The 26,600-nt window shown below is 41.6% G+C and overlaps 1 protein-coding gene across 6 annotated transcripts; it reads left to right on the top strand.

The window, feature by feature from the left end:
• Nucleotides 1–964: 964 nt before the first annotated feature.
• Nucleotides 965–26,307, top strand: shc2 (SHC (Src homology 2 domain containing) transforming protein 2). 6 transcript variants are annotated; one of them, XM_020049286.2, is made up of 16 exons: nucleotides 965–1,153; nucleotides 6,771–6,878; nucleotides 7,627–8,401; nucleotides 12,335–12,405; nucleotides 17,735–17,795; nucleotides 17,960–18,079; nucleotides 18,234–18,287; nucleotides 18,476–18,527; nucleotides 18,764–18,890; nucleotides 19,762–19,939; nucleotides 20,618–20,708; nucleotides 20,886–21,050; nucleotides 22,105–22,149; nucleotides 22,831–23,129; nucleotides 23,791–23,988; nucleotides 24,375–26,307. In XM_020049286.2, the coding sequence occupies exons 2-15, from the start codon at nucleotides 6,793–6,795 to the stop codon at nucleotides 23,941–23,943; spliced, it is 2,277 nt and encodes a 758-aa protein (XP_019904845.1). In that variant the 5' UTR covers nucleotides 965–1,153; nucleotides 6,771–6,792; the 3' UTR covers nucleotides 23,944–23,988; nucleotides 24,375–26,307. The 6 variants fall into 6 exon arrangements, with proteins under 6 accessions (XP_019904845.1, XP_010870026.2, XP_010870027.2 ...); XM_010871724.4 differs by having other exon boundaries at nucleotides 23,815–23,988; XM_020049287.2 differs by lacking the exon at nucleotides 965–1,153 and adding an exon at nucleotides 7,291–7,486 and having other exon boundaries at nucleotides 6,793–6,878.
• Nucleotides 26,308–26,600: the final 293 nt, after the last annotated feature.

Here is a 26,600-nt window from a genome sequence, read left to right on the forward strand (position 1 = left end):
ACACCTATTTTTTCCAGATACCTTTACCTCTTAAAAATACATTCAGGCACATCCAAACACATTCATATAAAACATGAACACACATACAGATTTCAAACCAGTCATATATATTACTGTTGCTACTGTTTATTATTTAATTATTTATCTGACCCTACTTCGTATTTGTATATGAATCTTTGTACACTCAAACTGACAGTACTGGTATTCCCTGTAATTATTCAGACTGACAGTACTGGTACTCCCTGGAAATATTCAAATCATCAGTACTGCTACTCCCTGTAAATATCCAAACTGTCACTACTGGTACTCCCTGTAATTATCCAAACTGTCAGTACTGCTACTCCCTGCAAATAGTCTAGTAATTGTTACTCATCATTTTGGATGAATTCCATGTTATTTTCATTCATATTACTGTATGTAGTCTCTGTTACTTTTTCTATACATTTTCAACTTCTTTCATCTGCAATTTGACAAGCATTTCACTCTTATTCCACTGCCATTGTTAATATTGCATGTGACAAATTAAATTAATGTTGTAGTCAATATTTTGTACATGCAATATATACTGCTACAAAGCTCTATATTGCTTGGCTGAAATGCTGCTTACTTTTTAAAACAGATTTTAAAGAATGCATTCACTATCCTCCCACTCATAAAGCGGTGATGGCCCTATAGCTACTGCATGGCATTGTCTGAGGCTTAGATAATCAGGCATACAATAGAAAAAGTCTAGAATAAAAATAAGTTGTTAAGTAAGATCTCTATACTGATTTTTTGCTCGTTGTTAGTCACATCCTACATATTGATGACATCTGGTTTATCAGTAACTTCTCTATTCTCTTATGCCACAAACAAGCAAGTAATGTGATTGGTTGTTTAAAGGAGGCGGTGGTGTGTGTGTGTGTTTGTGGGTGTGTGCGTGTGCGCACATGTGTGTATTTGACTGCAAGTTGATGGCCTTGTTGGCGCTTATTTGTATCTACAGTCTATGACTTCCTGAAGAGTTTTAAATCTCATACATACTCTAAACCATCCTGTTGGATACTCTAAACATACTCTAAACATACTCTAAACCATCCTATGGTTTTTGGATTTTGGTCTACTGTTCAAGTCAAGGCATCTCCACTCTGATCTCCAAAGGACTTTGTTGTAGGTGAGTGAGTTTATTGGTGCCTCTCAAAAGGCCCACATGTGCATTGTATTGACTTAGTCTTTTTGGTGTATCTGAATGCATGCCTGCTTCACATCTAGGGCATTTGTGATTTGCCAGGCACAATAAATATTATGATCTGCATTTTCAGCACACACCTTCACAAATTCCATTTTTAACAGTTTACATGTAACTAGCAGTAACAAAACAAAGCTTTAAGCTGTTCAGGTTGTAAAGTGTCCTTCATAATTATACTGCAAATGTTTGTATCACACAGTTGTTAATGATGTTAAATTATGTTTGTTTGACTTTTAGAAATTACAAAACTGTTCCAAAAAAGTTGGGACACTGAATAAAATGCAAATAAAAACAGAATTTAATCATGTGCTAATCATATATCCCTATATTTAATTCAAAGTAGTACAAAGACAACATATCAAATGTTGAAACTGAGAAATGTTATTGTTTTTGGAAAAAGTCATGCCCATTTAGAATTTGATGCCAGCAACATGTTTCAAAAAAGTTGGGACTGGGCCACATGTATCACTGTGTTGCATCACCTCTTCTTTTAATAATACTCTGTAAGCGTTTGGGAACTGAGGAGACCAATTGCTGTAGTTGTGAAAGTTAAATGTTTTCCCATTCTTGCTTGATATAGGATTTCAGCTGCTCAACAGTTCAGGGGCTCCTTTGTCATATTTTTTGTTTCATAATGCGCCAAATGTTTTCAATGGTTCAAAGGTCTGTACTGCAGGTAGGCCAGTTCAGCACCCAGACCCTTTTACTACAGAGCCATGCTATGTAATATGTGTATAATGTATTGTAATATATGCATAATGTGGTTTGGCATTGTCTTGCTGAAAAATACATTGTCTGGATGGCAGCATTTGCTGCTCCAAAACATGTATATATTGTTCAGCATTAATGGTGCCTTCAAAGATGTGCTAGTCACCCATGCCATGTGCACTAATGCACCCCCATACCATCACCGATGCTGGCTTTTGAACCGTGCGCTGATAACAAGCCTGATGGTCCCTCTCCTCTTTAGCCCAAAGGACGCGGCGTCCATGATTCCCAAAAGTAATTTGGATTTGTCAGACTACAGGACAGTTTTCCACTTTGCCTCAGTCCATCTTAAACAAGCTTGGGCCCAGAGAAGGCGGTGGCGTTTCTGGATCATATTTATATATGGTTTCTTTTTTGCATGGTAGAGTTTAACTTGTTTGTGGATGCAGCAACCTACTTTGTTCAAAGAAAGTGGTTTTCGGAGGTGTTCCTGAGCCCATGCAGTGGGCAAAGTTTTATCTGTTTTTAATGCAGTGCCCTCTGAGGGTCCAAAGATCACAGCCATCCAATATAGATTTTTGGCCACGTCCCTTACATACAGAGATTTCTCTGGATTCTCAGGATCTTTTAATGATATTATGTATCGTAAATGATGAGATCCGCTGTTTTTAAATTGCTGTACAATTTGCCTGCACAGAGTGGTGAACCCCTCCCCATCTTTACTTCTGAAAGACTGTTGTTTTCAAATCCAATCATGTTCCTGACCTGTTGCCAATTAACCTAATTAGTTGTGAGAACTTCCACCAAGTTGTTTTTAAGTTTCTCTCAAATATTGTTCACAAATCTGTCTACATCTGTGTTAGTGAACACTTCTCCTTTGCCGACATAATCCATCCACCTCACAGGTGTGGCATATAAAAGGCCAATCTAAAATGTGCAGTTCCATCACACAGCACAATGCCACGGAAGTCGCATGTTTTGAGGGGAGCGTGCAGTTGGCATGCTGACTGCAGGAATGTCCACCAGAGCTGTTGCCCATGAATTTAATGTTAATTTCTCTACCATAAGCTGTCTCCAAAGGCGTTTCAGAGAATTTGGCAGTACATCCAACCGGCCTCACAACCGCAGACCATGTGTAACCACACCAGCCCAGGACCTCCACAACCAGCATCTTCACCTCCAAGATCGTCTGAGACCAGCCACCCACACAGTTGCTGCAACAATTGGTTTGCATAACCAAAGAATTTCTGCACAAATTGTCAGAAACTGTCTCAGGGAAGCTCATCTGAATGCTCCTTGTCCTCATCAGGATCTCGACCTGACTGCAGTTCGTTGTCGTAACCAACTTGAGTGGGCAAATGCTCATATTCGATGGGGTCTGGCCCTTTGGAGAGATGTTCTCTTCACGGAAGAATCCCGGTTTACACTGTACAGGGTAGATGGCAGACGTGTGGGTGAGCGGTTTGCTGATGTCAACGTTGTGGTTCAAGTGGCCCATGGTGGCGGTGGGGTTATGGTATGGGCAGGTATGTGTTATGGACAACGAAAACATGTGCAATTTATTGATTGCATTTTGAATGCACAGAGAGACCGTGACGAGATCCTGAGGCCCATTGTTGTGCCATTTATCCACAACCATCACCTCATGTTGCAGCATGATAATGCACGGCCCCATGATGCAAGGATCTGTACACAATTCCTGGAAGCTGAAAACATCCCAACTTCTTGCATGGCCAGGATACTCACCGGACATGTCACCCATTGAGCATGTTTGGGATGCTCTGGATCGGCGTATACGACAGCGTCTTCCAGGTCCTGCCAATATCCAGTAACTTCACACAGCCATTGAAGAGGAGTGGACCAACATTCCACAGGCCACAATCAACAACCTGATCGACTCTATGCGAAGGAGATGTGTTGCACTGCGTGAGGCAAATGGTGGTCACAGCAGATACTGACTGGTTTTCTGACCCCCCCCGAACCCCCCTAATACAGAGAAACTGCACATTTTAGAGTGGCCTTCTATTGTGGCCAGCCTATGCCACACCTGTGAGGTGGATGGATTATCTCGGCAAAGGAGAAGTGCTCACTAACACAGATTTAGACAGATATGTGAACAATATTTGAGAGAAATAGGCCTTTTGTGTACATAGAGAAAGTCTTAGATCTTTCAGTTCAGCTCAAAATTATAAAGTGTTATAATTTTGTTCAGTTTATATATAGCTCCGGAAAAAATTAAGAGACCATTGCACCTTTTTCTTTCCTTTCCAAAAATGTACAGTGGATATAAAAAGTCTACACACCCCTGTTAAAAAACAAGGTTTTTGTGATGTAAAAGAATGAGACACAGAGAAATAATGTCAGAACTTTTTCCACCTTTATTGTGACCAATAACGTGAACAATTCACTTGAAAAACAAACTGAAATCTTCGAGGGGGAAAAACAAAAATTAAAAAACTCATAATAACCTGGTTGCATAAGTGTGCACACCCTTAAACTAATATTTTGTTGAAGTACCTTTTGATTTTATTACAGCACTCAGTCTTTTTGGATAGGAGTCTATTCGCATGGCACAACTTGATGTGTCAATATTTGCCCACTCTTCTTTGAAAAAGCGCTCCAAATCTGTCCGATTGCAAGGACATCTCCTGTGCACAGCCCTCTTCAGATCACCCCACAGATGTTCAATTGGATTCAGGTCTGGGCTCTGGCTGGGCCATTCCAAAATGGTAATCTTACTCTGGTGAAGCCATGATTTTGTGGATTTGATGTGTGCTTTGGGTCGTTGTCGTGCTGAAAGGTGAACTTCCTCTTCATCTTTCTAACAGACGCCTGAAGGTTTTGTGCCACAATTGCTTGGTATTTGGAACTGTTCATAATTCCCTCCACCCTGACTAAGGCCCTGGTTCCAGCTGAAGAAAAACAGCCCCAAAGCATGATGCTGCCACCACCATCCTTCACCTTGGTTTCACCAAAAGTTCAACCTTGGTTTTATTAGACCATAACACATTTTCCCATGTGCTTTTGGGGGACGTGATGTTTCTTTTTGCCGGGCTTGGATGTTTTTCTTTGTAAGAAAAGGCTTCCGTCTTGCCACCCTAACCCATAGCCCATTCATATGACGAATACTGGAGATTGTTGTCACATGTAGCACACAGCCAGTATTTGCCAGAAATTCCTGCAATTCCTTTAATGTTGGAAGCCTCCCTGACCAGTTTTCTTCTCATCTTTTCATCAATTTTGGAGGGACGTCCAGTTCTTAGTAATGTCTCTGTTGTGCCATTTTTTCTCCACTTGATGATTACTGTCTTCACTGTGTTCCATGGTATATCTAATGCTTTGGAAATTAATTTGTACCCTTCTCCTGACTGATATCTTTCAACAATGAGATCTGTCTGATGCTTTGGAAGCTCTCTGTGGACCATGACTTTTGCTCTGAGAAAATGTCTGGAAAATCCTACTAGAACAGCTTAACTTTATTTTTGATTAATCAGAGTCACTTTAAATGATGGCAGGTGTGTAATGACTTCTATTTAACATGAGTTTGAATGTGATTGGTTAATTCTGAACACATGCACATACCCAGTTAAAAGAGGGCACACACCGCTTTTCCTTCCTTGGAACACTTTTGATAGGCACTGCAGACGGGGAACACCCCACAAGGGCTGCAGTTTTGGAGATGCTCTGTCCCTGTCGTCTAGCCATCACAATTTGGCCTTTGTCAAAGACGCTCAGATCCTTACACTTGCCCATTTTTCCTGCTTCTAACACATCAACTTTTAGGACAGAATGTTCACTTGCTGCCTAACATATCCCACCCATTGACAGGTGCCATGATAACGAGATTATCAGTGTTATTCACTTCACCTGTTAGTGGTCATAATGTCATGGCTGATCAGTATATATGTATACAGTATAACGGTTTAGATGAGGCCAACTGGCTTTCTCATATTATTTGAGCTGAGTAAACACTGTGTCATTGGTTTCAAATAAAATGGACTGTACTATACTAATATGTCCTGTGTGTCAGATAATATAACCTTGGGTTTCATAATCTGCTCTGTCACCAAATGTTTTTCTGCTATGACTAAAGATTTTTTTCCCAGAAAGGTGAGCAGAACAAATCCCTGCTTAACCCACATTGTTATGGATTTCATAGAAGATTCTTCCATCTCCTGGTAAAGTGTAAGTGAGAGAATGATGAGGGACTGGAGTGGAGCACTAAAAGGCCTAGTCTTTTTTGGAAGATGGAGAATAGCTCTCTTGGGACAGTGGCAGGAAATTAGGAGTAATGGGGAGAGAGAATTCACACAGATGGGACTGGATAGATTTCTGAGAAGAACATAATTTACTGGTTTTCTGCACAAATGCAATTAATGTGTATGTTTGAAAATATGTCTGTATGATCCAGACAACAATATTACATAGGAAATCCATATTATATAATCTTGGGAATTTATATAAATTTTTTAACAAAATTGTATTGATTGATCGTTACAATTTTGCATCTGAGAGTTAGATTCTTTTTTAAATGTCTATAGCTAATACACTTAAATTGCTACACAAATTCTGAGTCAGAAAATAGTTGACATGCTCTTTCATTATTGCTTTTTCCCCATTATTTACCTGGGTGCAGTGCAGGAACCACTTGCTAAATTAACACAGCCTTTTGTAGATTAATTGTTTACAAACCCTTTTGTTCTCAACTGTCTGTATTCCCCACAGAGGGATTGACATCTATATGCAATGTGTACTCCAACCACAGAACATAGAACACTACTTCCTGTTTTTGTTGTTTTCTCTTGATGTATAAATGCATCTCCCCCTAATACAGAAAGTTAAGACCGTCAAAGTTTATGATGCTCAGGCAAGACCAGGGTCTAAGAGATCATCATCTCATGTTGGATCCAGAAATGTCCAGAGCAGAGAGAGGACATTTCAGGTATAGTGGGGTATCTACAAATATTTTTTACATCCCTACAACCACTGATTTTGGTATATTCTTAAACTCACAGTTGTCCTTATTTACTGGCAGCACACTTCTATCCCATAAATGTGAAATATTGATGTTAATGTAGCGAACACATAATGTGTATTGACTGTACATTAAATAATTAATTATTGGTCTTTCCAATAAATGGCTTCATGCGTAAATAGATGTTTTGCTTTTGCAACAATGACCTCCTTATTCTGACGAAAAAGCTGGTGGAGAAAAATATGTGTTTCGGTCATTGCCACATGCAGGACAATTTAATATGTTTATGTTCTGCATGTTGCGGCTGAAGGTTTGAACGACAAAGCATGAGTGCATGTGTGTATGTGTGTGTCGGTGTGTCTTCATGTTTGTGTTCTAGGAGGGAGGCTCGGGTAGATATATACTAACTAATGCTGTCTGAGAGCAGCTGGGCCGGGCAGGGCTAATAGACGAGCAAGAACACAATGACATCACCCAGAGAGAGAGTGGGGGAGCGTGCATCAGAGCCAGAGCAGGGGAGAAGGAGGGAGCAGGCCAGCTCAGATGCAGAGAGGCAGGAGAGGGAAAGAGCCTGTGTGAGTCGAGAGGACCAGACAGCCCTCATTCAACACTGACCAGGGATACAGCTCTTTCTGGAAGATTTTGCCGAATTTTTCTTTTTCTTCAATTGCACCTCTCCCCCTCCCCCTCCCCCTTTCCCCTGATCCTCTACCAGCCCCTATCAGCCTCTGCTTCAGGCTGATCCTCCGGGCATGCTACTTAAGCCAAAGTATGGCCGCTTTCGAAACGACTCTGTGACCTCCTCCGACGACCTGATGCAGAGCTTAGCCATGAGCGGCAAAGTGGTGGCCACCCCGGTGGTCCCATCCTCTGCCCCCAGCCTACCACTGCCCCCCCTGCCACCTCTGGAGTCCGTCCCCCGGTCCTCCTCCTCTGCAGCCCCAGCTCTGGCCGACTCCCCCTGCTTGGACGGGGAGCAGGATGGCACCACCACTTTCTGCATGCTCATCCCCAGGATGCCTCAATGGAAGTTCTCCAACTCCCTGCTCAGCAGGAGTCCCTCTAACTCCAGCTCCAGCTCCAGCTCCAGCAAGGACTCCGGCAAGGCTGCAGCCCCGTCCCTGCAGGGCTCACACGGCCCCAGCGCTGTGTCTGTCCCCAGTGGCCCAGTGGCCAGTCTGGCAACTGTGTTGAACTCCTGTGATCCTGTGTGTGTCACCCCCTGTTCCCTACAGGCCATCAGCAGGCAGAGATCAGTGGCTGGGTCAGCCTGCCCGGGGGGTCACGGAGCAGGGGCTGCGGAGAACACAGGGAGCCCCGGGGGCCACAGTGGGTCCAGGACGGGGATGAGTCGCAGGGCCAGGGTGGAGGGCATGTGGCTGGGAGGGGAGGACTTCAGTCAGAAGGGCAGTTTCATTCACAAGCCCTCCCAGGGCTGGCTGCATCCAGACAAGAAGATCACAGGCACTGGGGTCTCCTACATTGTCAGGGTGAGTCCCCACGCATGCATTTCACTACAGCTCTGGCTCTTCACATGCTCTTATTGTTCTGAATACATAGCATTTTAGGATTTCTCTACCATGCAGCTAAATACATGGTCATAAATCTGTCAGGGATGATTTCACTGCATGTTAATTGTTTCCAATAGGATTTCCTGCTATTTTGTTTACAAACCTGTAGAATATTGAATGATTCAAATCCATTTTTCAAATCCGTTTTCATATGACATTTATCCTTGGATGTTTCAGTGATGTGTGTCTCCTGGATACAATGAGACATTAGAATGCCAGGTGGTGCATTATGAAGCTGAGGAGAAATACATAATTTAATCCAGAGAGATGGCTCTCCCTGCTTTGTGTGGGGAGGATGACTGGGTATACTGCGTCAGCCTACACATTTCAGCCTTGTGGGTGGGAGGGAGGAAATGAACAGGATGGAACCGTACACAGAACAACAAATGTGGTGAGCGATGGATACATGCAGTCCGTGGGTATCAGTCAGCATGTATGTTGATGAAAAGCCAGAACAAATAACAAGAATTCATAGAGGTGAATCAGTTGTTAAAATGTTGGGTGTTTGTGTAAAACATTGGATGTGATGTGACATCAGACCGACATACATGTGATTCCCTAGTCCTGGTTACAATGGTTATCACCATAATGGATATGTTACATGACATCAAAAATTGGGACAAAACTACACTATATTAACATATCTGAGAAACATATTACAAGGCAAATGATGGTATCGTTTGGTCAAAAAGCTCACTGTAAAACAACATGTCTTGCTGTGTGTAAGGTATTGTTTCATAGTCTATGCTGTTTCTTTGGCTCACAAAGGGTTACATCTGAGGGGGACTGTTTGACGTCAATGTCAACGATCCCCTCAGCAATCCGCTCTTCCCCTTCCCCCTCCTTCCCCCTCCTTCCCTCTCCTTACACTCCCACCTCGCCTCCTTCTCTACTGCTCTACCCCAACGGCCTCAACAAAATGACATGGCCCTTTATTAGCCCGGTCTAGGCCCAAGCACGCTTTCTAATTCCATTATACAGGCCCCATTCATTCCTATATTCAATTACATTTAATCACAGTCATTTGTATCACATGTAGTGGGGAAGGACTACAGTGACATGACAGGATATATAGTCCTGCGTTAACGCTGAAGAACTGTCGTAGGAGGCAGCATAGAGAGAACGCAGCCAGGAGCTTCCCTCATCTCTAACGGTGCTTTCCTCACATTAACACCTCGGGGTCTTCCATGCCTAACGTAGTCCACAGCCAAACATGCTGTACTGACAGGAGATACCAAAGACCACTACAAGCACTACTTCGCTATGTTTGCCCTGCACCCGTTTTCATTAGCAGTTTGCGGGTTTCCAATACATTATAACACTATTCAAGGAGCCAGCAAGGCAGAAAAGATGTGCGTACATCGGGGAGGTCCTTTCATCCCCTCACTACTATGCAGTGCACAGGGAAGAACCCAGGGGAATCTATTACTGTAGACAGAAGACTTCTGCTGTGCCCTGCTGCCATTGCACTACTTGCCTTCACTGCTCTGCTGGAAGGCGTTACAGGAAGGCAAAAAGAAACAAACGACCAAAGGTTGACAAGAAAAAAACGACATGGTATATGTTTCCTCCCGGACAGTTTCATACTTCAGTTTTGTGCGACATTTGCTGTGGTGTACCTGCATCTGTAAATTCTGAAGCCAAGCCACCATCGCAACAATCTAGGCCCACTGAAACCAAACCCATACTGTTATCTACGGTCCAGCCTGGCCTGGGAAACAGCGACATCAGTATTACTACAGTAAAACTGTTCGTCAGCCTCTCCAAAATACCAGACTTGCACCTTGGTTGGACTGGGTGGTACTGATATGCTGTCAACATTTTCCGCCAAGCAATATTGGCCCTTTGACAATGTCAGAGAGGTTAAATAATAAACTTTAGCTGGAGACTTGAACAGGATGTTCTCTGTTGCAGTGATCGTGAGGCCAGATTAGAGCCAGTAATATGATAGATACCCTCCTTTGACATTTGCTTCCTTCAAGGCAGCAGTGGAGATGGCGTCTGAGAAGATGGGCTAATTTCATACATTTCTCTGGAATGTTTTCTTGGAAGGGGAATATTAGAGAGTGCTGGGGGGAGGAAGGAGGGTAGGGCTCTTGATGGAAAAAGTGTATTATGCAGGAGAGAGTGACAATGCAGGCATTGAAAGGAAGAAAGAGAGGGAAAGAGAGGGAGTGGGGGAGATCGTTTGACTGATGGAAGACTTCCCTGTCTCCTAATCTGGTTAGGATGCTCAGTGAGCTCTCAGGCGCAGAGGTTATACGGGTAATTTCTCTCCCTTTCTCTGGAGCAGCCCAGCCACCACAACAAATTCAGTTGACAAACTATACACAACAAGACATTGATTGAGCTTGCCAAATGAAGATTCATGGACATGAAGCCAAGAGGTTGGCTGAGATCATACAGCTTTGAAAGTGAAGACCATCCTCCTGTAGTACACTGTACAGTGCATGTTGTAGGTTGATGTTGTGTACTGGAATGTTGATTTGTTGCTATAATCGCAGTCATCAGGATGTAAATGTGTGTGTGTGTGTTAGTGTGTTGGTTTATCAGTCACTCACTGAGAAATATGTGTATGCCCTTTTCTGTTCATTTTTGTCTACTATTTATTTTATGGATGGGAGCGTTTGTCACTCAAAGATGTTGACGACGTGTCACAGTCACTCATTCTCATGAGGTGTAGAGCCATTTCTTATTACAGAGAAAGATTAGCTACAGCATCCCCCCTCTGTCCCTGGTGCATTAACACATAAAAACACATTCATTTCAATGGCTAATCACAAAGTAGATTAAATAAAAACGACAAAATGTGTTTCCTCACTGTGTGTTTTCTGTGGGCTGCTGGGGCATTGGACCTCCGGGCTTGATACAGAAGACCATTTAAAAGTAGATGTGGCCCTATTCAAGCATAAATAAATTTGGCTTACAGCTATGATGTTTATACTACTCCACTGCATATATAATAACGTAATAAAGCACAATTAGAGCATGTTTATTGCATCTTGTACCATGTTAAGTTGTAAATACAATGCCTAGAATCAAGACTATGCAAGAGCTCTGCATGCTCTAATAATACGAACAAACTGCCAAGAGTCAGTTGTGTAGCCCACGGCCAATATACTTTTGTTACCTTAAATGGGGAAAATGTGCTGTCATTTCTAAAAGGTTAATTGGATATACCCTCAAATACCCTCAAATACCCTCTAATTAAAGATGTCAGTCTGTATTTTACCCCATAGAAATGTCACCAATACACATCCTAAGTTGTGGAATACAGAGCCAAGAAATGTCACTGTTAAAATGCTTTTGGAGTTCATTATACATACTGTATGTTCGTAATATTGTTAGTAGACTAAATTCCCTGTGACAAACAACAGGCTCTAGAGCCCTAGTGATTGAGTTCCTTCTCTCCAAGAACTTCCCTCATCCCCTGTGACACACAGACAAGTCCTTCAGGGTCTCTGAAACTACAACTCCCTGGACGCACCGGGTTCTCAGTGTTTCTAATCTACTCACAAAGCCATTAATAACAAGTCAACCTGACCATTACACCACCACTCACTGTCTGCAAACGACTGAGCCTCTGTCACAAAGACCAGCTAGATATGTTTGTTCTACTACTATGGAATAAATGATTGACACTCTGTATACACAGGATATACTGTATTGTGTCACACATTGGTGTTGTGCCATATATTAGTGGATTAGACTGTCACAAAACTTTCTGTCTTGTGACCTTAAGTACATTGTGTACTAGATCCCTTTTAATTGGACGGACAAAAGGAATCTACGGAGCAATACATCTGGTTGGAAATATGTCATGTCAATGTTTTTTTCTCTCGGTTTTTGCAGTACATGGGCTGCATTGAGGTGCTGAAGTCGATGCGATCGCTGGACTTCAACACTCGGACTCAGGTGACAAGGTGAGCAGTGGTTCATTCTGTCCTGCTAGCGATGAGTCAGGAGAAGCCGATATGAGCAGAACGAGAAGGTACATGGGTCACAGTGATACAGGGATACAGTACCAAATAGGTTAGAGATTCACAGGCCTTTTCCCCTAGTTCTTGCGATTCCCGGAATAATGAATAATGTGTTAACCTCGTTTTGCCTGTTAGCACATGTGCACCTTTGCAATTTTGCGTGTGTGCATGCACACTTTTACATGTTTGGCTATGTGCGTATTTGTGTCTGTGTGCTCATTCGTGTGATGATGGTGCTGTGAATGTTGCCAGGCAGAGCCCCCTTGCCTGGGCAGGACAGCCCCTCCCTGTCTTTCTCTCCTCCATGATCGATAGTCAGTAATCTGAGCCCCACACACACACAGGCCTTAAGTGCGAGGGGAGAGGCAGAAATGGAGCGATGGATGGATCTATTATTGATGATTTTTGCTAATGACTGGAGAGCTGCAGTGGTTGACATGGGCAGAGCACAACAACAAGGAAGACAGAAGGAAAGAAGAGTGAGAAATAGAAGGTTTACAAAGCCAACATCTGAGATGGCTGTGTTTATGATAGTTATGGCACAAGCTATGGTATTATGCGCACTAAGCTCAGATTAAATACATTTGTAACATGGAGTATAAAGGGCTCAGCGGTCATCTGTTTAGACTATACCGTTATTGTTTAAGGATGTCTCATCTAACCATGCATTCCAGATTCATTTATTTAATTCAATTCAGGCTAGTTTTTCTTGTGCCACTTCTATTTGGTTTAATCTTGTGTTTTCCTGGAGTCACTTGTTATTGCCGGCTAAGCCTAATGTTCCCAATGACACAATTCCTAAAACTGACAGGAGAATAAAGCACAGATTATCAGTCTTTCCAGAATCTAATTTGAAGTGCAGTTTCATGGTTTTTGGCCGATATGATACAATGGGATTGTTCTTGGTTGGGAGAAAGACCACAATACAAATGCTTGGTATCCATTTGTTAAACTTCACCCAGGCTGTGAGTCGAGTCCAAAGCCAATCTTTTCTTGTCCCCTGATAGACCCTATGCTGAGGCAACCACACTCAGGCACATCATCAGACATCCTCACTCATCTGTCCCCAATTTCCCTCATGCACAGGAGTTAGAGCAGCCTAATGGTACAGAGTACACTAAAATAGTACACCACAAAATGGAGAGGAAACTAAAACCAAATCAAATCTAGCCTGATGAGCCCATAACTCCTTCAGGAGAAGACATTACACTATAACCTTCAATCATGCTGCTATTGTTTTATTCCTTACCCCAACTTACCTGATAATTTACTGCAGAGAATATGTTACTGTTATCTCAACTGAATGTGATTATGATATCAAGTGTTCCCGTTAGCCATGCGTAAACTGGGATTAGACATATACAGTCCTGCTTTCATCTGAGAGACTTACTGTGACCTTTGAACTGAGATGGACTGGTAACCCATGACCTAGGATTGAGACTGAAGGAAGAGGCACTGGCTTGCTCACATACTCACTTTACTTCTAAGTTGTCCATAGGATGAATATGAGGACAATGCTGATGAAGTTGGAGTACAGTTATATTGTTGAAACCGGACAATAGTAAAAGTGTTGTCCTCTATGAATGATACTGTGAACCTCTTGAGCAATTTCATCTTATTGTCTGTTGAGTTGATCATACATAGTCAAGTGTTGGGCAACACCATGTTATTGTCTGTTGAGTTCATCATACATAGTCAAGTGTTGGACATCACTTATGAGAGACTGCATCGAATTGGCTTTTGGTGCTTCCCTTGTCTCAAGCTTCAAAACCATCAAGATGTTTACAATAACACAGGCGCAGACTTCAAGTGAAAAATCCTTTTAATGTTCTTCCTCCAAACTGATCCAAAAACAACAAACGCAGGGGCAGCTCGCAAAACTGAGTGTAACCCAAACACAAACAGAAAAACACAAACTGAAGCAAAACCCGAGCAACTTAAATAGGATCCCCAATCAGAGACAACAAGGCACAGCTGCCTCTGATTGGGGATAACAAAACTGCATCGCAGAGATGCCAAGAGGAACCACAGTCAGGACCTGACAATATTGAATATTGAAACTGACACAATGTATTGTTTTTTGAAAAATATATGCTCAATTTGAATAAGATGCCAGCAACACATTTAAAAAAAGTTGGGACATACAGTATGTTGCCTTTGTACTATTTTCAATTAAATATAGGTCTAAATGACACCATTGGATTCTGTTTTTATTAGGGAAAACAGGGTTGTACATTACAATACATTTTCCGAAAAACACATCAAAGAAAACTTGAGACCAAGATAATTCTGTTGTGTAAATTTGCAGCTATTGTAAGCTTGAGATGCCACATCTTAGATACTGTAGAGCCCCTCCAGCGGTGCGTAAGTGTGAAGACTATTGTGTTGGAACTGTACCAAGTTTCGGAGAAACTTAAACTATGTCATCCATCATCTCAGGTCCGTAAACAACGCTTTGTATTCTAAATACCTTTTTTGTCTGTGTCTGAGAAATCTACTATACCTAAAGACTGAGAAAGTTGGTTAAACCTGCAAAAACTTAAGATATGGAAAAAAAATGGCTACTCCTAAGGATGTAGATTAATTGAATACCCCTAAAGAAACCAACAAATCTACTGAAAACACAGACTGTCTATAAGAACAAAAATGAAGAAGGCAGTTTATGGACAGTTTGTTGACAACTTATTTTCCTGTGGAATTTCTGTAGAATTACAGTAATGACTTGAAACCGAGAACAATTTCAATGACCCACTGTTGCAAAAAAATATTTCCAAGCCATTTGAACAACCCATTAATGTTTATTCTATGGGGGTAGAAGCATGCCGTCTTGGCCTTAATTGACCAGCAGTATTCTCCATGCCCAGCTGCTTCAGAGTCTTTGAATCTTATGTCTTGGAAATTTAGAGCTGCTTTGTAAGTGAGAGTTTGGTGCACATTTTTAGATGGTAGATTCAGATTTATTTTAATATGACCTGCTACTCATTGGCCTAAAAGGTACTAATGAAAAGTTCAGCCTGGACGTGGTCCTTCTTGGTGTAGCAGGTCACATCCCAGATAAGGTTAGCCAGAAGACCTTCATGTTCACCAGGATGTTCAGCGTTCCTGTACTGATGTCCTCTTGGGTCCACAATAAGAAGTTTAAGTCAATGCTGTGGGTGTCGTTTTCCTTCATTTCTTGTAGCCTCTTGTAGTGAGCTGAGCTCTGATGCTTAGAATTGAACAGTAAAGATTCAATTGACTGTTTTCTACAAACGTTTTCAGAGCGTGTAAGATATTCCCCATTTAAACTTTCTTGCCGGTTTGTCTGTCAGTTTGCATTGACTTTTTTTTACACTAACAGTACAATACCCCCATCCTAAATCACCCTGGACTAGCTAATAATATTCTGGTCTAGTTTGGTAAGGTAAGAGGAGGAGGACACTTCATATCATTGCTCAATCCAGTCTTCTAAACGTTAGAGTTCTACAAGTTAGAATTCTACACATTGCACCTTTAAATAAAGTGAACGTATAAGACAAGATTTGTACATGTATTTCATTTACATAAGAACCGCTTTTGCAATTGAGCATGAACTGCTCATTTCAGGTCCCAGCACAACTAATTCACTTTGGTTTAGGTCTGGCCATTGGCTAGGCTAATCCAAAACTTAAAATGTTCTGCTTTTTATTCTTTGTGGTTTAAAATGAGTTCATTATTTTTTGCAGCATGACTCAAGTGCACTTCAGTTTCAACTCAGGGGCACTTTGTATGGCATCCACTTTTAGAATTATATTAACTACAGAGCAGAATGTATGTTTCTTCAATGATGGCTTATCTTCTGGTTCCTTATGCAGCAACACTTCCCCAAAATATGACACTGCCATCACTATGCTTGACCTTTGGTATGGTGTAAAAACTTTGGAATGCAGTGTTTGATTTTCCTCAGGAATAACAGGACTCATTTTCTTCCTAAATTCAACTTAAGTTTCCCAAAACACATCGGAAGTACCTTTGATTTTTTTTCTCTAAAGACAGACAACTCAGAACTGGGGCTTTTTGGATGATTTCGGTCCTGTAATTTCTGGTGAGATCGAAGGAGTGCATTCCACGTCAGGTACTGACCTCTCTGCATCTCTATATGCCTCGGGGCAACAGTCACGGCCTGCCCGCAGAGGTGCATCTAGGCATCTCTGCACTGCTGCTTTGGTTGTCCCCAATTAGAGGCAGCTGCTCCCCATTGCCTCTAATTGGAGTCCCTATTTAAGCTCAGTTTTTCCTGAGTTTCTGGATCATTGTTTGTACCAGTGTGTTGTGCTTCAGGTTGTGGTGCCAATATGGATACACCCACACTTTACAGTTTACTAGTACTTCTAGCCTATGAAATCAAAATAGATTCAACTCATTTAACGTCCATTGCTTTTTGTTTACACTCATTTGATTTGAACAAACATGTCTTTTTGACCTGAATGTCATAACATTCAACAGAAAGGAGCTCAAAGTTTTTCCTACCACACAATACCATGGTCACCAGTACATGTCTTTCTTCCAGCAAAGATGGGTTAAAATTTTTATAATTTCTCATTTACTGTATTGTAAAGCTATTTGACAATAATAATAATACAACTTTAAATAAATGTATATAAAGCATTTGTTGACTAAAATATGAATGATGTATTGTACTTATGTCCCTGTTTTATATCTGAGGGGTTTTGTGATAGAGTGCAACATGCTCTTGAATACTGATTGGGTGGTTATGTTTTGGCTGATGAAAGGGAAATTCACCCCTTTAATCACCCATGCTCTAAACTTATTCCAGTCTGTCTGTGCTTGTGGATTCTCAAGCAGTTTTTTCTTAAAGAAAAGATTGTCACATTTTGCTGAACCATCACATACCAGTGACTAAAACACATTCTATAGCATGTCATATACAACTTCTAATAATGTTGACTTTGCATTTTACTAACAGCCCTCCATAAAAACAGATTGAAAATATATAGTAGAGAGAGCAAAAATGAGCTTAATTAATGAAATAAAGTAGACATTAGATGTTGGCTGGACCAGCAGCCATGTTTGTGGTAGTAATTAATAGTTACAGTGCAAATTCAATTCACATTATATGGTGAATTAGCTGAATCTAAGCGTGTTTTATATTTCTATGACTAGACAAGGCATGCACACTGTATCCAAGAGCATTTTGTGTCTCCGCCAATGGTGAGAATAACACAAAAACCTCAGGGGATGTCAATTTAATCAAGCATGAATATAAAAAGGCCTCTCCCCTCGCCCCACCCAGGGAGGCCATCAACCGGCTATGTGAAGCTGTCCCTGGGGGTAAGGGGGCCTGGAGAAAGAAGGTGAGTCAACATCTGTTTATGCAAAATTGTGTGTGCGTGTGTGTGTGTGTATGTTTGTATATAAATGCATGTGTGTGCATAAGGGTGTGTGTGAATAAGAGTGTTTGTGTGTGTGTGTGTTTATAAATGTTCGACACTAAGCCCAGAATACCCTTGTCCTGTAGAACATTAACAAGGCCCTACAGACCACCATGGGGAAAAGTAACCTGCGTTTCGCTGGCATGAGTATTGCTGTCAACATCTCTATAGAGGGCCTTAGTCTGCTCATCCCCACCACGCGACAGGTTAGACATCTCCCCTCACAGCACACACTATCACACCGTCCACACACTTGGGCATTGCCTTCATCACATTACACCTGACACTAAATAACAGCTTCCAATAACATCTGAACAGTGTTTTCGCTAATGGGATAGCTTTCTTTATCCTTTTGCGCAGGTGATAGCGCATCATCCCATGCAGTCAATCTCCTTTGCTTCTGGGGGAGACACGGTGAGTGTTCGCAGCATAAGTGCAATAGACGCTTTCTCTGTTTGCCTCTGTGTGTTTGTTTAAATGGGCCGCTTGGCAGACTGGGTGTCTGTCCTGGTTGCTTTTGCCGCCTCCCAATCTCATTACTACAATCAATGAGTTATTCAATGATATCTTAATTCATCTGGTTCATCTTCCCTCTGTTGCAGGACACGCCTGATTACGTTGCTTATGTAGCCAAAGATCCAGTCAATCAAAGAGGTACTTAGACAATCTTCAGCTTGTCGTTCAGAAACAACATATTATATAATTTAAAATCGAAGCATCTTCGTCTGAGCATTAAACACTGACAATAAGGTTGACGGAACTGGTTCACTGTCTTTTAAACCGAGTAGGCTATGGAGATGTATGCATGTTTTCTTAGGTTGTGATGAGATGTTATACTCATGTTGACATTACAGCACTCCCACTATACTCACAGTACTTCCTCTGTCCAGCATGTCACATCCTGGAGTGTTGTGATGGTCTGGCACAGAATGTCATCAGCACCATCGGCCAGGCCTTCGAACTGCAGTTCAAACAGTACCTCCACAGCCCTCCCAAAGCCATCCCCACCATGGAGAGGTGAGGGACAGAGACACTGCAGGGAATCTGGGATGACAAGGGCCAATGAACCAGCATCATCTAGTTCAATGGGTTTAAAACACTCATGTGTCTTCATACTAAAATGTACTAATAGTTTGACCATTTGACCTTTTTGCTAAAGAAATCCAATAAATCTTATATTCCAACCCTCCCAACCCCAAAGGTAAATCCACAAAATATGTCATTTTATCCAAAGTGCACTGCTAGACAGTCAGAAACGCACAAAGTACATTCATTGTCCGTTGATTGAAGGTTGTTATGAGAAGTTAATAATCCTTACACACAAACAGACACAAACAACCCTAACCCAATTGTAAGTTATACCCTAAACCTAAAACTAACAGCCAAAAATTGTCTTTTTCAAAATGGGGACAAGTCTTCTGCATTCTTCTGGTTTGACCAAGGTTAAACACAAGCAAACACACACAATGAATTCATGCTCTGTGGTTTTTATATAGTGGTATGGTTGTGGCACAGTGTTCTACTTAAAGCGTCGACTTGCATTTTCCACAGATACAAACTTACCTCAAACATATACTGGTTCTATTTTCTCACATGTCAGAAATGTGATCTACCGGGCTCAAGTTTCAGTCCATGCTACTCTCTTGATCTCGACAAAATGAGAACTGTAAAAACAGATTGCATTTTTCCGTGTCACCGGACCAAAAGCGTTTTTAAGGTCACTGGGTAGACAGCCGAGTTCTAATGTGTTCTGCTCTGGTTTCATATGCATCTCCTGCTACCAACAACAGAACCATTCAAAACCAGCTGTTATGTTATCAGATGTGGGATAAGTAACCAATTCCTTGTGGAGTTACATGACCTCTGTTCTTACTCTGTGCCACTTCAGGAACATCAGGACAGAGGACTCAGCATGGGGCGATGACGAGGACTCGTCGGACCACAACTACTACAACAGCATCCCAGGGAAGGAGCCTCCGGTCGGGGGGGTTGTGGACTCCAGGCTGAGGCCTTGTAAGGCCTTGCTGGGCCACATCCACAGCCAACCACAGAGCAAGGCAGCGCAGGTAATTATTCAGCCTTATCCCCTGGATGCTGGTGACTTTGCCTGCCTTTTACACGCAATGTCTTAGTTAGAGGAGGGAGTGCTGTCTGCATACAGTATCAGGAAACTCAATAACTGTCAAGGGGATGTTCCTGCTACAGAATTACAAGAGAGAGATACAACAGGAGAGAGAAGCCAGGCCTCTGTGTCGCCTAATTTATGAGAGGGAAGGCCAGCTTACGCCCTGCGGCATGAACTGAGAATTCAGAGGTGGTTTAGTTTGGAGCAGGGTTGGCTTCAGGCGTCATCGACATACAGGAAGGAGTTGCTAAGGACCCCAGGGGACTCAGCATCTCAAGCAAACCATGTAAAGTGGGCCCCCAATAATTTATGAATTATTTCCAATCAGATAACATACTGGAAAGGCCTTAGTTACACTGTAATGTGTAAAACATCTCTTAAACTATAACCAAATCAAATCGCTGCCCCATGGTGAAATGAGTAGAATTGCATGAAATGTGTTGTAACATTTCCATACAAAAGTGTATATTTGAGAAGAATAAACTGTAAAAATCTAAGAATGTAATGATCTCTCTGCCTCAGGGCAAGAACCATTAGGCAAGAGGTACTTTTTATCCCAAGGTGAAGAGATACAGGTCTACTAGTGGTGTGAATGTCATTTTGGGCCATCTGTTTTTAGATGGGTTCTCCGGCCAGGAGAGACACTGCATCCTATCCTTCAGGTCAGCTGTGCTACGAGCTCCACTGGGACACTGAGAACAGCACCTCAGGTGAGACACCTTGTGGCCTGATATTATACTGCAGGAGACGACACCACAAGTCACACGTGTCACAATGTTGCAGTTTTTTTAAGCCGTGATATTTTCTCTAATACACCGCAAAGGTCTCCAGCTCTGTAAATGAAGCGTGTAAATAGCTGTATTAGTAAGTGAAGTTGTGATGAACAGGTGTGACATCAGATGGATACCTGCGGGCAGATGGCCAGCCCCCGGGGAGCAGGGATTACGAGGGACACCTCTATGTGAACACCCAGTGTCTGGAGGATCTGGAGCAGGAGGGCCACAGGGCAGCCAGGGGACCAGACAGTCCCAAGAAGGACATATTTGACATGAGTGAGTCTGGTAACACTTTTCACAACACCCATAACTATGTCAAAACATGTAATTAAACAGCTGAGATAACGCGTGTCAAAACCTTTTATTATGTTGTTATAACACCGCCATGACCCGTATATGTAGACTTATACTATTGTTAATTTATGATGTTTAGGACCGCTACATCAACATGTCATAACTCACAAAACGTACTACCCAAGGCAAACCATTCAAACAAAAGTATGAATGTAACAGGTTACAATATCAAAAAGAAAATTCTGAATGACACTTTATTTAAAGAAATCAGCCAATTCAAATTATTTAATTAGTCTCTAATCTATAGATTTCAACTATGACTGGGATTACAGATATGTGTATATATAAGGGGTTGCTGGGGTCAGTCATGTAGAGCTCAGTAAGAGGTGCAGGGTTCCCGAATGTGTTTAACTGTCCTTGAGGAAGGTGTTCTTCATAGACCTACATCTCTAGAAGACCTTCAGACATTTCTGGTATTCTAATCACCTCTCGGCTGCCACGCACTGCTGGAACAAATAACAACTCAGTAAGCTCATGAGCTGTCTATGGAGACATTAGAAAAGGTAAACTAGAAAACCTGCGAACGTAATTTCGCAGGTTTGAAATGATATGGCATGTACCACAAACCACAGAGATTTTCAAATGTGTTTTCGCTGTGACAGAACATCCATAGATAACAGCAAGTTCTCATGTTGCACTGGCACGTGCTCAACCTTGCACTCCCTGAGTGAGAGAGTTGTGTGCATAGAGACAGTCCAGCAGTTACTTCAAGTGATTTATGAACATAGAAAAAGCTTACATATTTGTTGTTATTACCCTTTGATATCTCATAATGACCAACTGACTTCCTACGATTAAACTGGCAAGTGGGCATTGCTTACTAACTCAGAAATATGACCTAATATCTTATTATTTATCATTCTGTGTCACTTTACTTTGAATAGCTGAATATACTGTATTATATTGTTAGCAAGCATTGTGAATATGAGAATCATATTAGTATCAGTCCCAGAGATGGTGTCTTGTGTTGCTTCAGAAATCTGCTCCTGCATTCCGCCCCGTCATCAGCAACAGCATTCTGGTAGGTACAAGTCTGAATTCCATCTGCATACTTACAACAATAATAAGTCAAATTCCTAGATAAACCTAGTGCCTACACTACATTAAAAAAATTATTCATTTGAAGTGTTGGTCCCATTTTTCTTGAGCTGACATAAAAGTTCCCAGAAAATGTCCATGCACACATATCTGAATTCTGAGTCATGGTTGAAATCCATAGATTAGGGACTAATTCATTTGATCTGATTTCCTTATATTAACTTTAATTCAGTTAAAAATACAATTAAGATGTTTGATTGAATGACTTGCCTGGGGTAGTAGGTTTTGTGACACATTTATGTAACATCATAAATTACCAATATATGTTACAACAAGTCCACATATGTGTCATGATGCTGTTGTGACAATATTATAACAGGTCATGACATGTTATGACACCTTATGTTGTGTTATGACAAGTTATGTCATGTTAACAGTTATGTTATTACATTTTATGTTATGGTTATAAGGCATCATATTAAGTGTTAACATAACATAAATCTTATTAACAGCTGCACGTCCACATAGTCATTGGCTCAATAGTTTATATTATTATTCAGGATGTAGGGAATATCTGGACAATATAGTATGGATGAATTATGTCATCCATGTTCCAGTATACATTTGTGTGTCCGGTCTTCTCACTCTTCCTGGCTGTCTGCAGGACCATTTGAGGATGCTCTAAAGATGCACGAGGCCAGTGGTAACAGCGGGGTGTGTGTGTTGGAAGACCAATGGCCTAGCCCACCCCGGCGCCGTGCCCCTGTCGCGCCTACAGAGGAACAGCTCCGACGGGAGCCATGGTACCACGGTCGTATGAGCCGCCGTGATGCAGAGAAACTGCTGGTCCGAGACGGGGACTTCCTGGTACGAGACAGCGCCACCAATCCCGGACAATACGTCCTGACAGGCATGCACTGTGGCCTGCCCAAACACCTACTGCTGGTTGACCCAGAAGGAGTGGTAAGTGATGTTCACTTGTGGAATATTACCGGGGCATACTTAGCCATGAAATTTCAAGTTTGAAAGCGAATGGCATTAAATGATACAAATCGGCACATTCATGACAAAGCAAAATATACACATGGAAATGTAGTCAGGTCCCCGAATAGAAGAGTCTGGTAATGTCTGGCACTACAGCTTCATTGCTAGTTGTGGAGTAACGCCAGTGCCCATGGGCCTTGCATTTGGCAGGGCAAACAGGCTGTGGTTAATGTCGGACCAGGGTCGCCTCGCTTTGCTGCACTCCGCGACTCTTTGTGCATGGTCAGGCGCCTGCAAGTTCCTTTGTGGTTATTGGCCTGTGAACGCGTTTTCCTCCCAGTGCGTAGAGTACGTCCTAGTTAGCAGGCAGTGTAAGCTCTGAGAACACATCTCCATCTTTGACCAACATTGATTCGCCTGCTGGTAGTTTGTTTCAATTAGGTAAGGCCAAAAGAGCAAAAAGGACTGCAAAAAAGCAACAATTTGAGAATGTGTCAACCACTTAACGTGTATTTCTATACTTAGCTAAAGCCTAGCATTAGCACTTTTAATTTCAATCAGTGTTTATATGAAGCATTCTTGTAAGTAGGTTTGACAAAGCAATCTTTTAAATATGTAATGACCTGCTAACATCTGTTAGCCCACTCCTCCTCGTCACTGTCAGGTGCGCACCAAAGACATGCTGTTTGAGAGCATAAGTCACCTGATCAGCTACCACCTGAAGAACGAGCTTCCCATTGTGGCGGCTGAGAGTGAGCTTCACCTCAAACAGGTGGTACGGAGGAAACCGTGACCTTCCCTACCAAGCCAGCCTCAGAGGAGATGACACTGTGTAATGGTAAGAGATAGCATTAACAGCCCATGCTGATTTGCTTTATTGTCTCATGAAAACATTCTGTACAGTTTAAAAGTGGTTTTCATAACATTCATGGGTGACGTTAAAAAAAAAGATATCACAAAAGTGTTCCAGTAGATGCCCTACAGAGTATCTACTATCAGTAACCCTAAACCCTTTTAACCTAATCTTAACCTTAGCAAACAGTTGCTTATCAACAGGAAGTTATACTCTCAACAGACTTTCAAACAAACTATAGAACATCTACTGAAGGAAATTGGGACTCTCAAAATGGTCTAACCGCTTTTTGTGTTCTTGATTGTTGTCTCAGCCAACCGTTGTCTTCTGGTTTTGTTCTCTAGTTTTATATCCCTTAAATGTTTTCTCAGGGGTCAGCAGTGTTTTCATGTAAGCTCAAGATAGGAAGATCTTCACTTTGCCATATGCCCAGAATCAGAGCTTTCACTGGACCACGAGGACACACGTGACTCCCTTTACCTGGAACCCAGGGGGATTTTTACATTGCCTGGCGGCCACAAACTGTACACTTTCTCCACCTGCACTCTCAGCATGCAGTCATTATGGTAACCAATGCCTGGACAACTCAGAACGGGAGGTAATAAACTACCCATTCACAAGGATGGAACTGGAGATCAGAGGTCACAGAGGGTCAGCTGACACCATCACAGTCACATACAAAAGTTGTGCCAGGGTGATGTGGCAGCTCATCCTGAGTCCCAGCACGATTTCAGTCAAGACAGGTGTACATTCATAGAAACATCTATGTTTATAACAATCTGTCAGTACGAGATTGTTCTGTTGAATCACCCGAATGCAGTTTTCCGCTCCTCCTACATTGGGATACTTACAGACTTGTAAAAGCTGTTCATCTGCAACAGTGGCACCTGACCTGCACCTATGATTTATTCAGATGTAATCTCTGAAAAAAATTCAACTGGCTTTAAATATTTGATTATACTGTAGCATGAATTTAAGATACAGTACTAACCAGACACCAACATAGAAAACGTTTCTGTCCCATCAATAACCACGGGACGACTACATAACACAACCATGGGAATATACAGTTGGCCAAAATACATGAGGAGTGTCAAGGTGATTGATCAATATTAACCATAAATGTGTTTGCTTGGGAGATTCATAGCTTGTCAGTGAATAGCTACCTAAATTAGGTTTTCACCAAGCCTGCTGTTTGAAGTTTTTCCAGTCAGAGCCTGTGCTACCAGAAGGCAGACTGCCTTGCTACAAGTGACTCAGTGTATCAATAATTATCTCTTCAGACCCGTAAAATAGTTCAGTGCCTTAACATTTGATGTCTTTCATATCTATCCACCTACACTGCTTGTACAGTATCTTACATATCTACCACAGAAGAAGACACATTGTGTGCACTGTGTGTATGTATAACCTGAGAACAAATGACTAATTTTATTGCCATGCCAAACCTCAGTTTATTCCAACGTTTCTCAAACTCGGGGTCTAAACCTTAAATGGTGTCACCTGGGTCAAAACATTCAGTTGTAAGAAAAGAATGGCGCTTGGTTCATAGAACTATGGTTTTAAATACAAAATATTCTGACCCCATTCTTCAAAGATAAGACAGTAACGAACACTAACAGGTCTTCTGTAACCATCAGACCCTGTACAGCAGAGTGGACAGGACCAGGGAGTAAATCAGATTGTAAATCAGACTCTGGAAAATTAAACTTCTGCACAGATTATCTACATGTATTCCTTCATGATCCCAGGTGTTTTCTTGATTTTTTTTCAGACATTATCGGTGCATTTCAAGTTATACTCTACTTATTTCAGATTAAAATATTACAATATTTTGAGTTGGTCTAAAACTATTTGAAAGACTGTAAAAGATTCATTGAAAAAGTTATCATTGCTGAAGACATTTACCTTTTTTTACATTGAAAAATAAATGTTTATTTAAAAATGGGGTCACTGGCCCAATTTTTTTTTAAGACCCTTAATTAATTAGGCAGACTGAATATTCAAAAATACTGTAGCACCTCTCATCATGTTCTGATTGGCTATACTTTTTTATGTACTTCACGTTCTATTATTCCAGTCCTACAATCAAAGATGTTTGCAACTGATATGCCCAACTTATTTGATCACAATTCTGTGTTGTTAATTGATGTCGGATTGATTGATAGAGGACTCCCTGGTCTCTGATGTGTCCATTCTTTATGCAACTTTTTAAAATTACCACTTTGTTTTCTCAGGACTTTCTAGTATGAACTCTTGTTTGAAGAAAATGCATTTTTGTCAATAAAATTAGTCAAAATGGATTATATGGAAATGTGTGTGGTTTGTGTTGAAGCCAACCCACAGGCCTCTGCCTATGTCTGGATTGATTGGGAATGTAGGCTAATGTTGGATGAAATGTCAAAGTGAGATGTACATTTGATGTCAAGTCCAGCTGTCAGGCTTTATGGCAGCACACTGCAGCCCCCAAGGAAAATACCTGCTATCTCTAGCCTAAAATAGATATGGAGAATAATGAAAACCTTCTGCATGTTAGTCCTATCTCTTTTGAGCTTTTATTGAAGCAACAACTGTTCAACAACTAAAAAATAAGGCAC

The sequence above is a fragment of the Esox lucius genome, chromosome 8, assembly GCF_011004845.1.
Source record: "Esox lucius isolate fEsoLuc1 chromosome 8, fEsoLuc1.pri, whole genome shotgun sequence".
NCBI classification, from domain to species: domain Eukaryota; kingdom Metazoa; phylum Chordata; class Actinopteri; order Esociformes; family Esocidae; genus Esox; species Esox lucius.

What these genes read in the sequence shown, in the direction of transcription:
- shc2 (XM_020049286.2), top strand. Translation starts at nt 6,793, where the DNA reads ATGATGCTCAGGCAAGACCAGGGTCTAAGAGATCATCATCTCATGTTG. An exon ending in TCATCCCCACCACGCGACAG is followed by an intron (nt 18,080 to 18,233) that starts GTTAGACATCTC and finishes CCTTTTGCGCAG; the next exon opens with GTGATAGCGCATCATCCCAT. An exon ending in TGGTTGACCCAGAAGGAGTG is followed by an intron (nt 23,130 to 23,790) that starts GTAAGTGATGTT and finishes AACATCTGTTAG; the next exon opens with CCCACTCCTCCTCGTCACTG.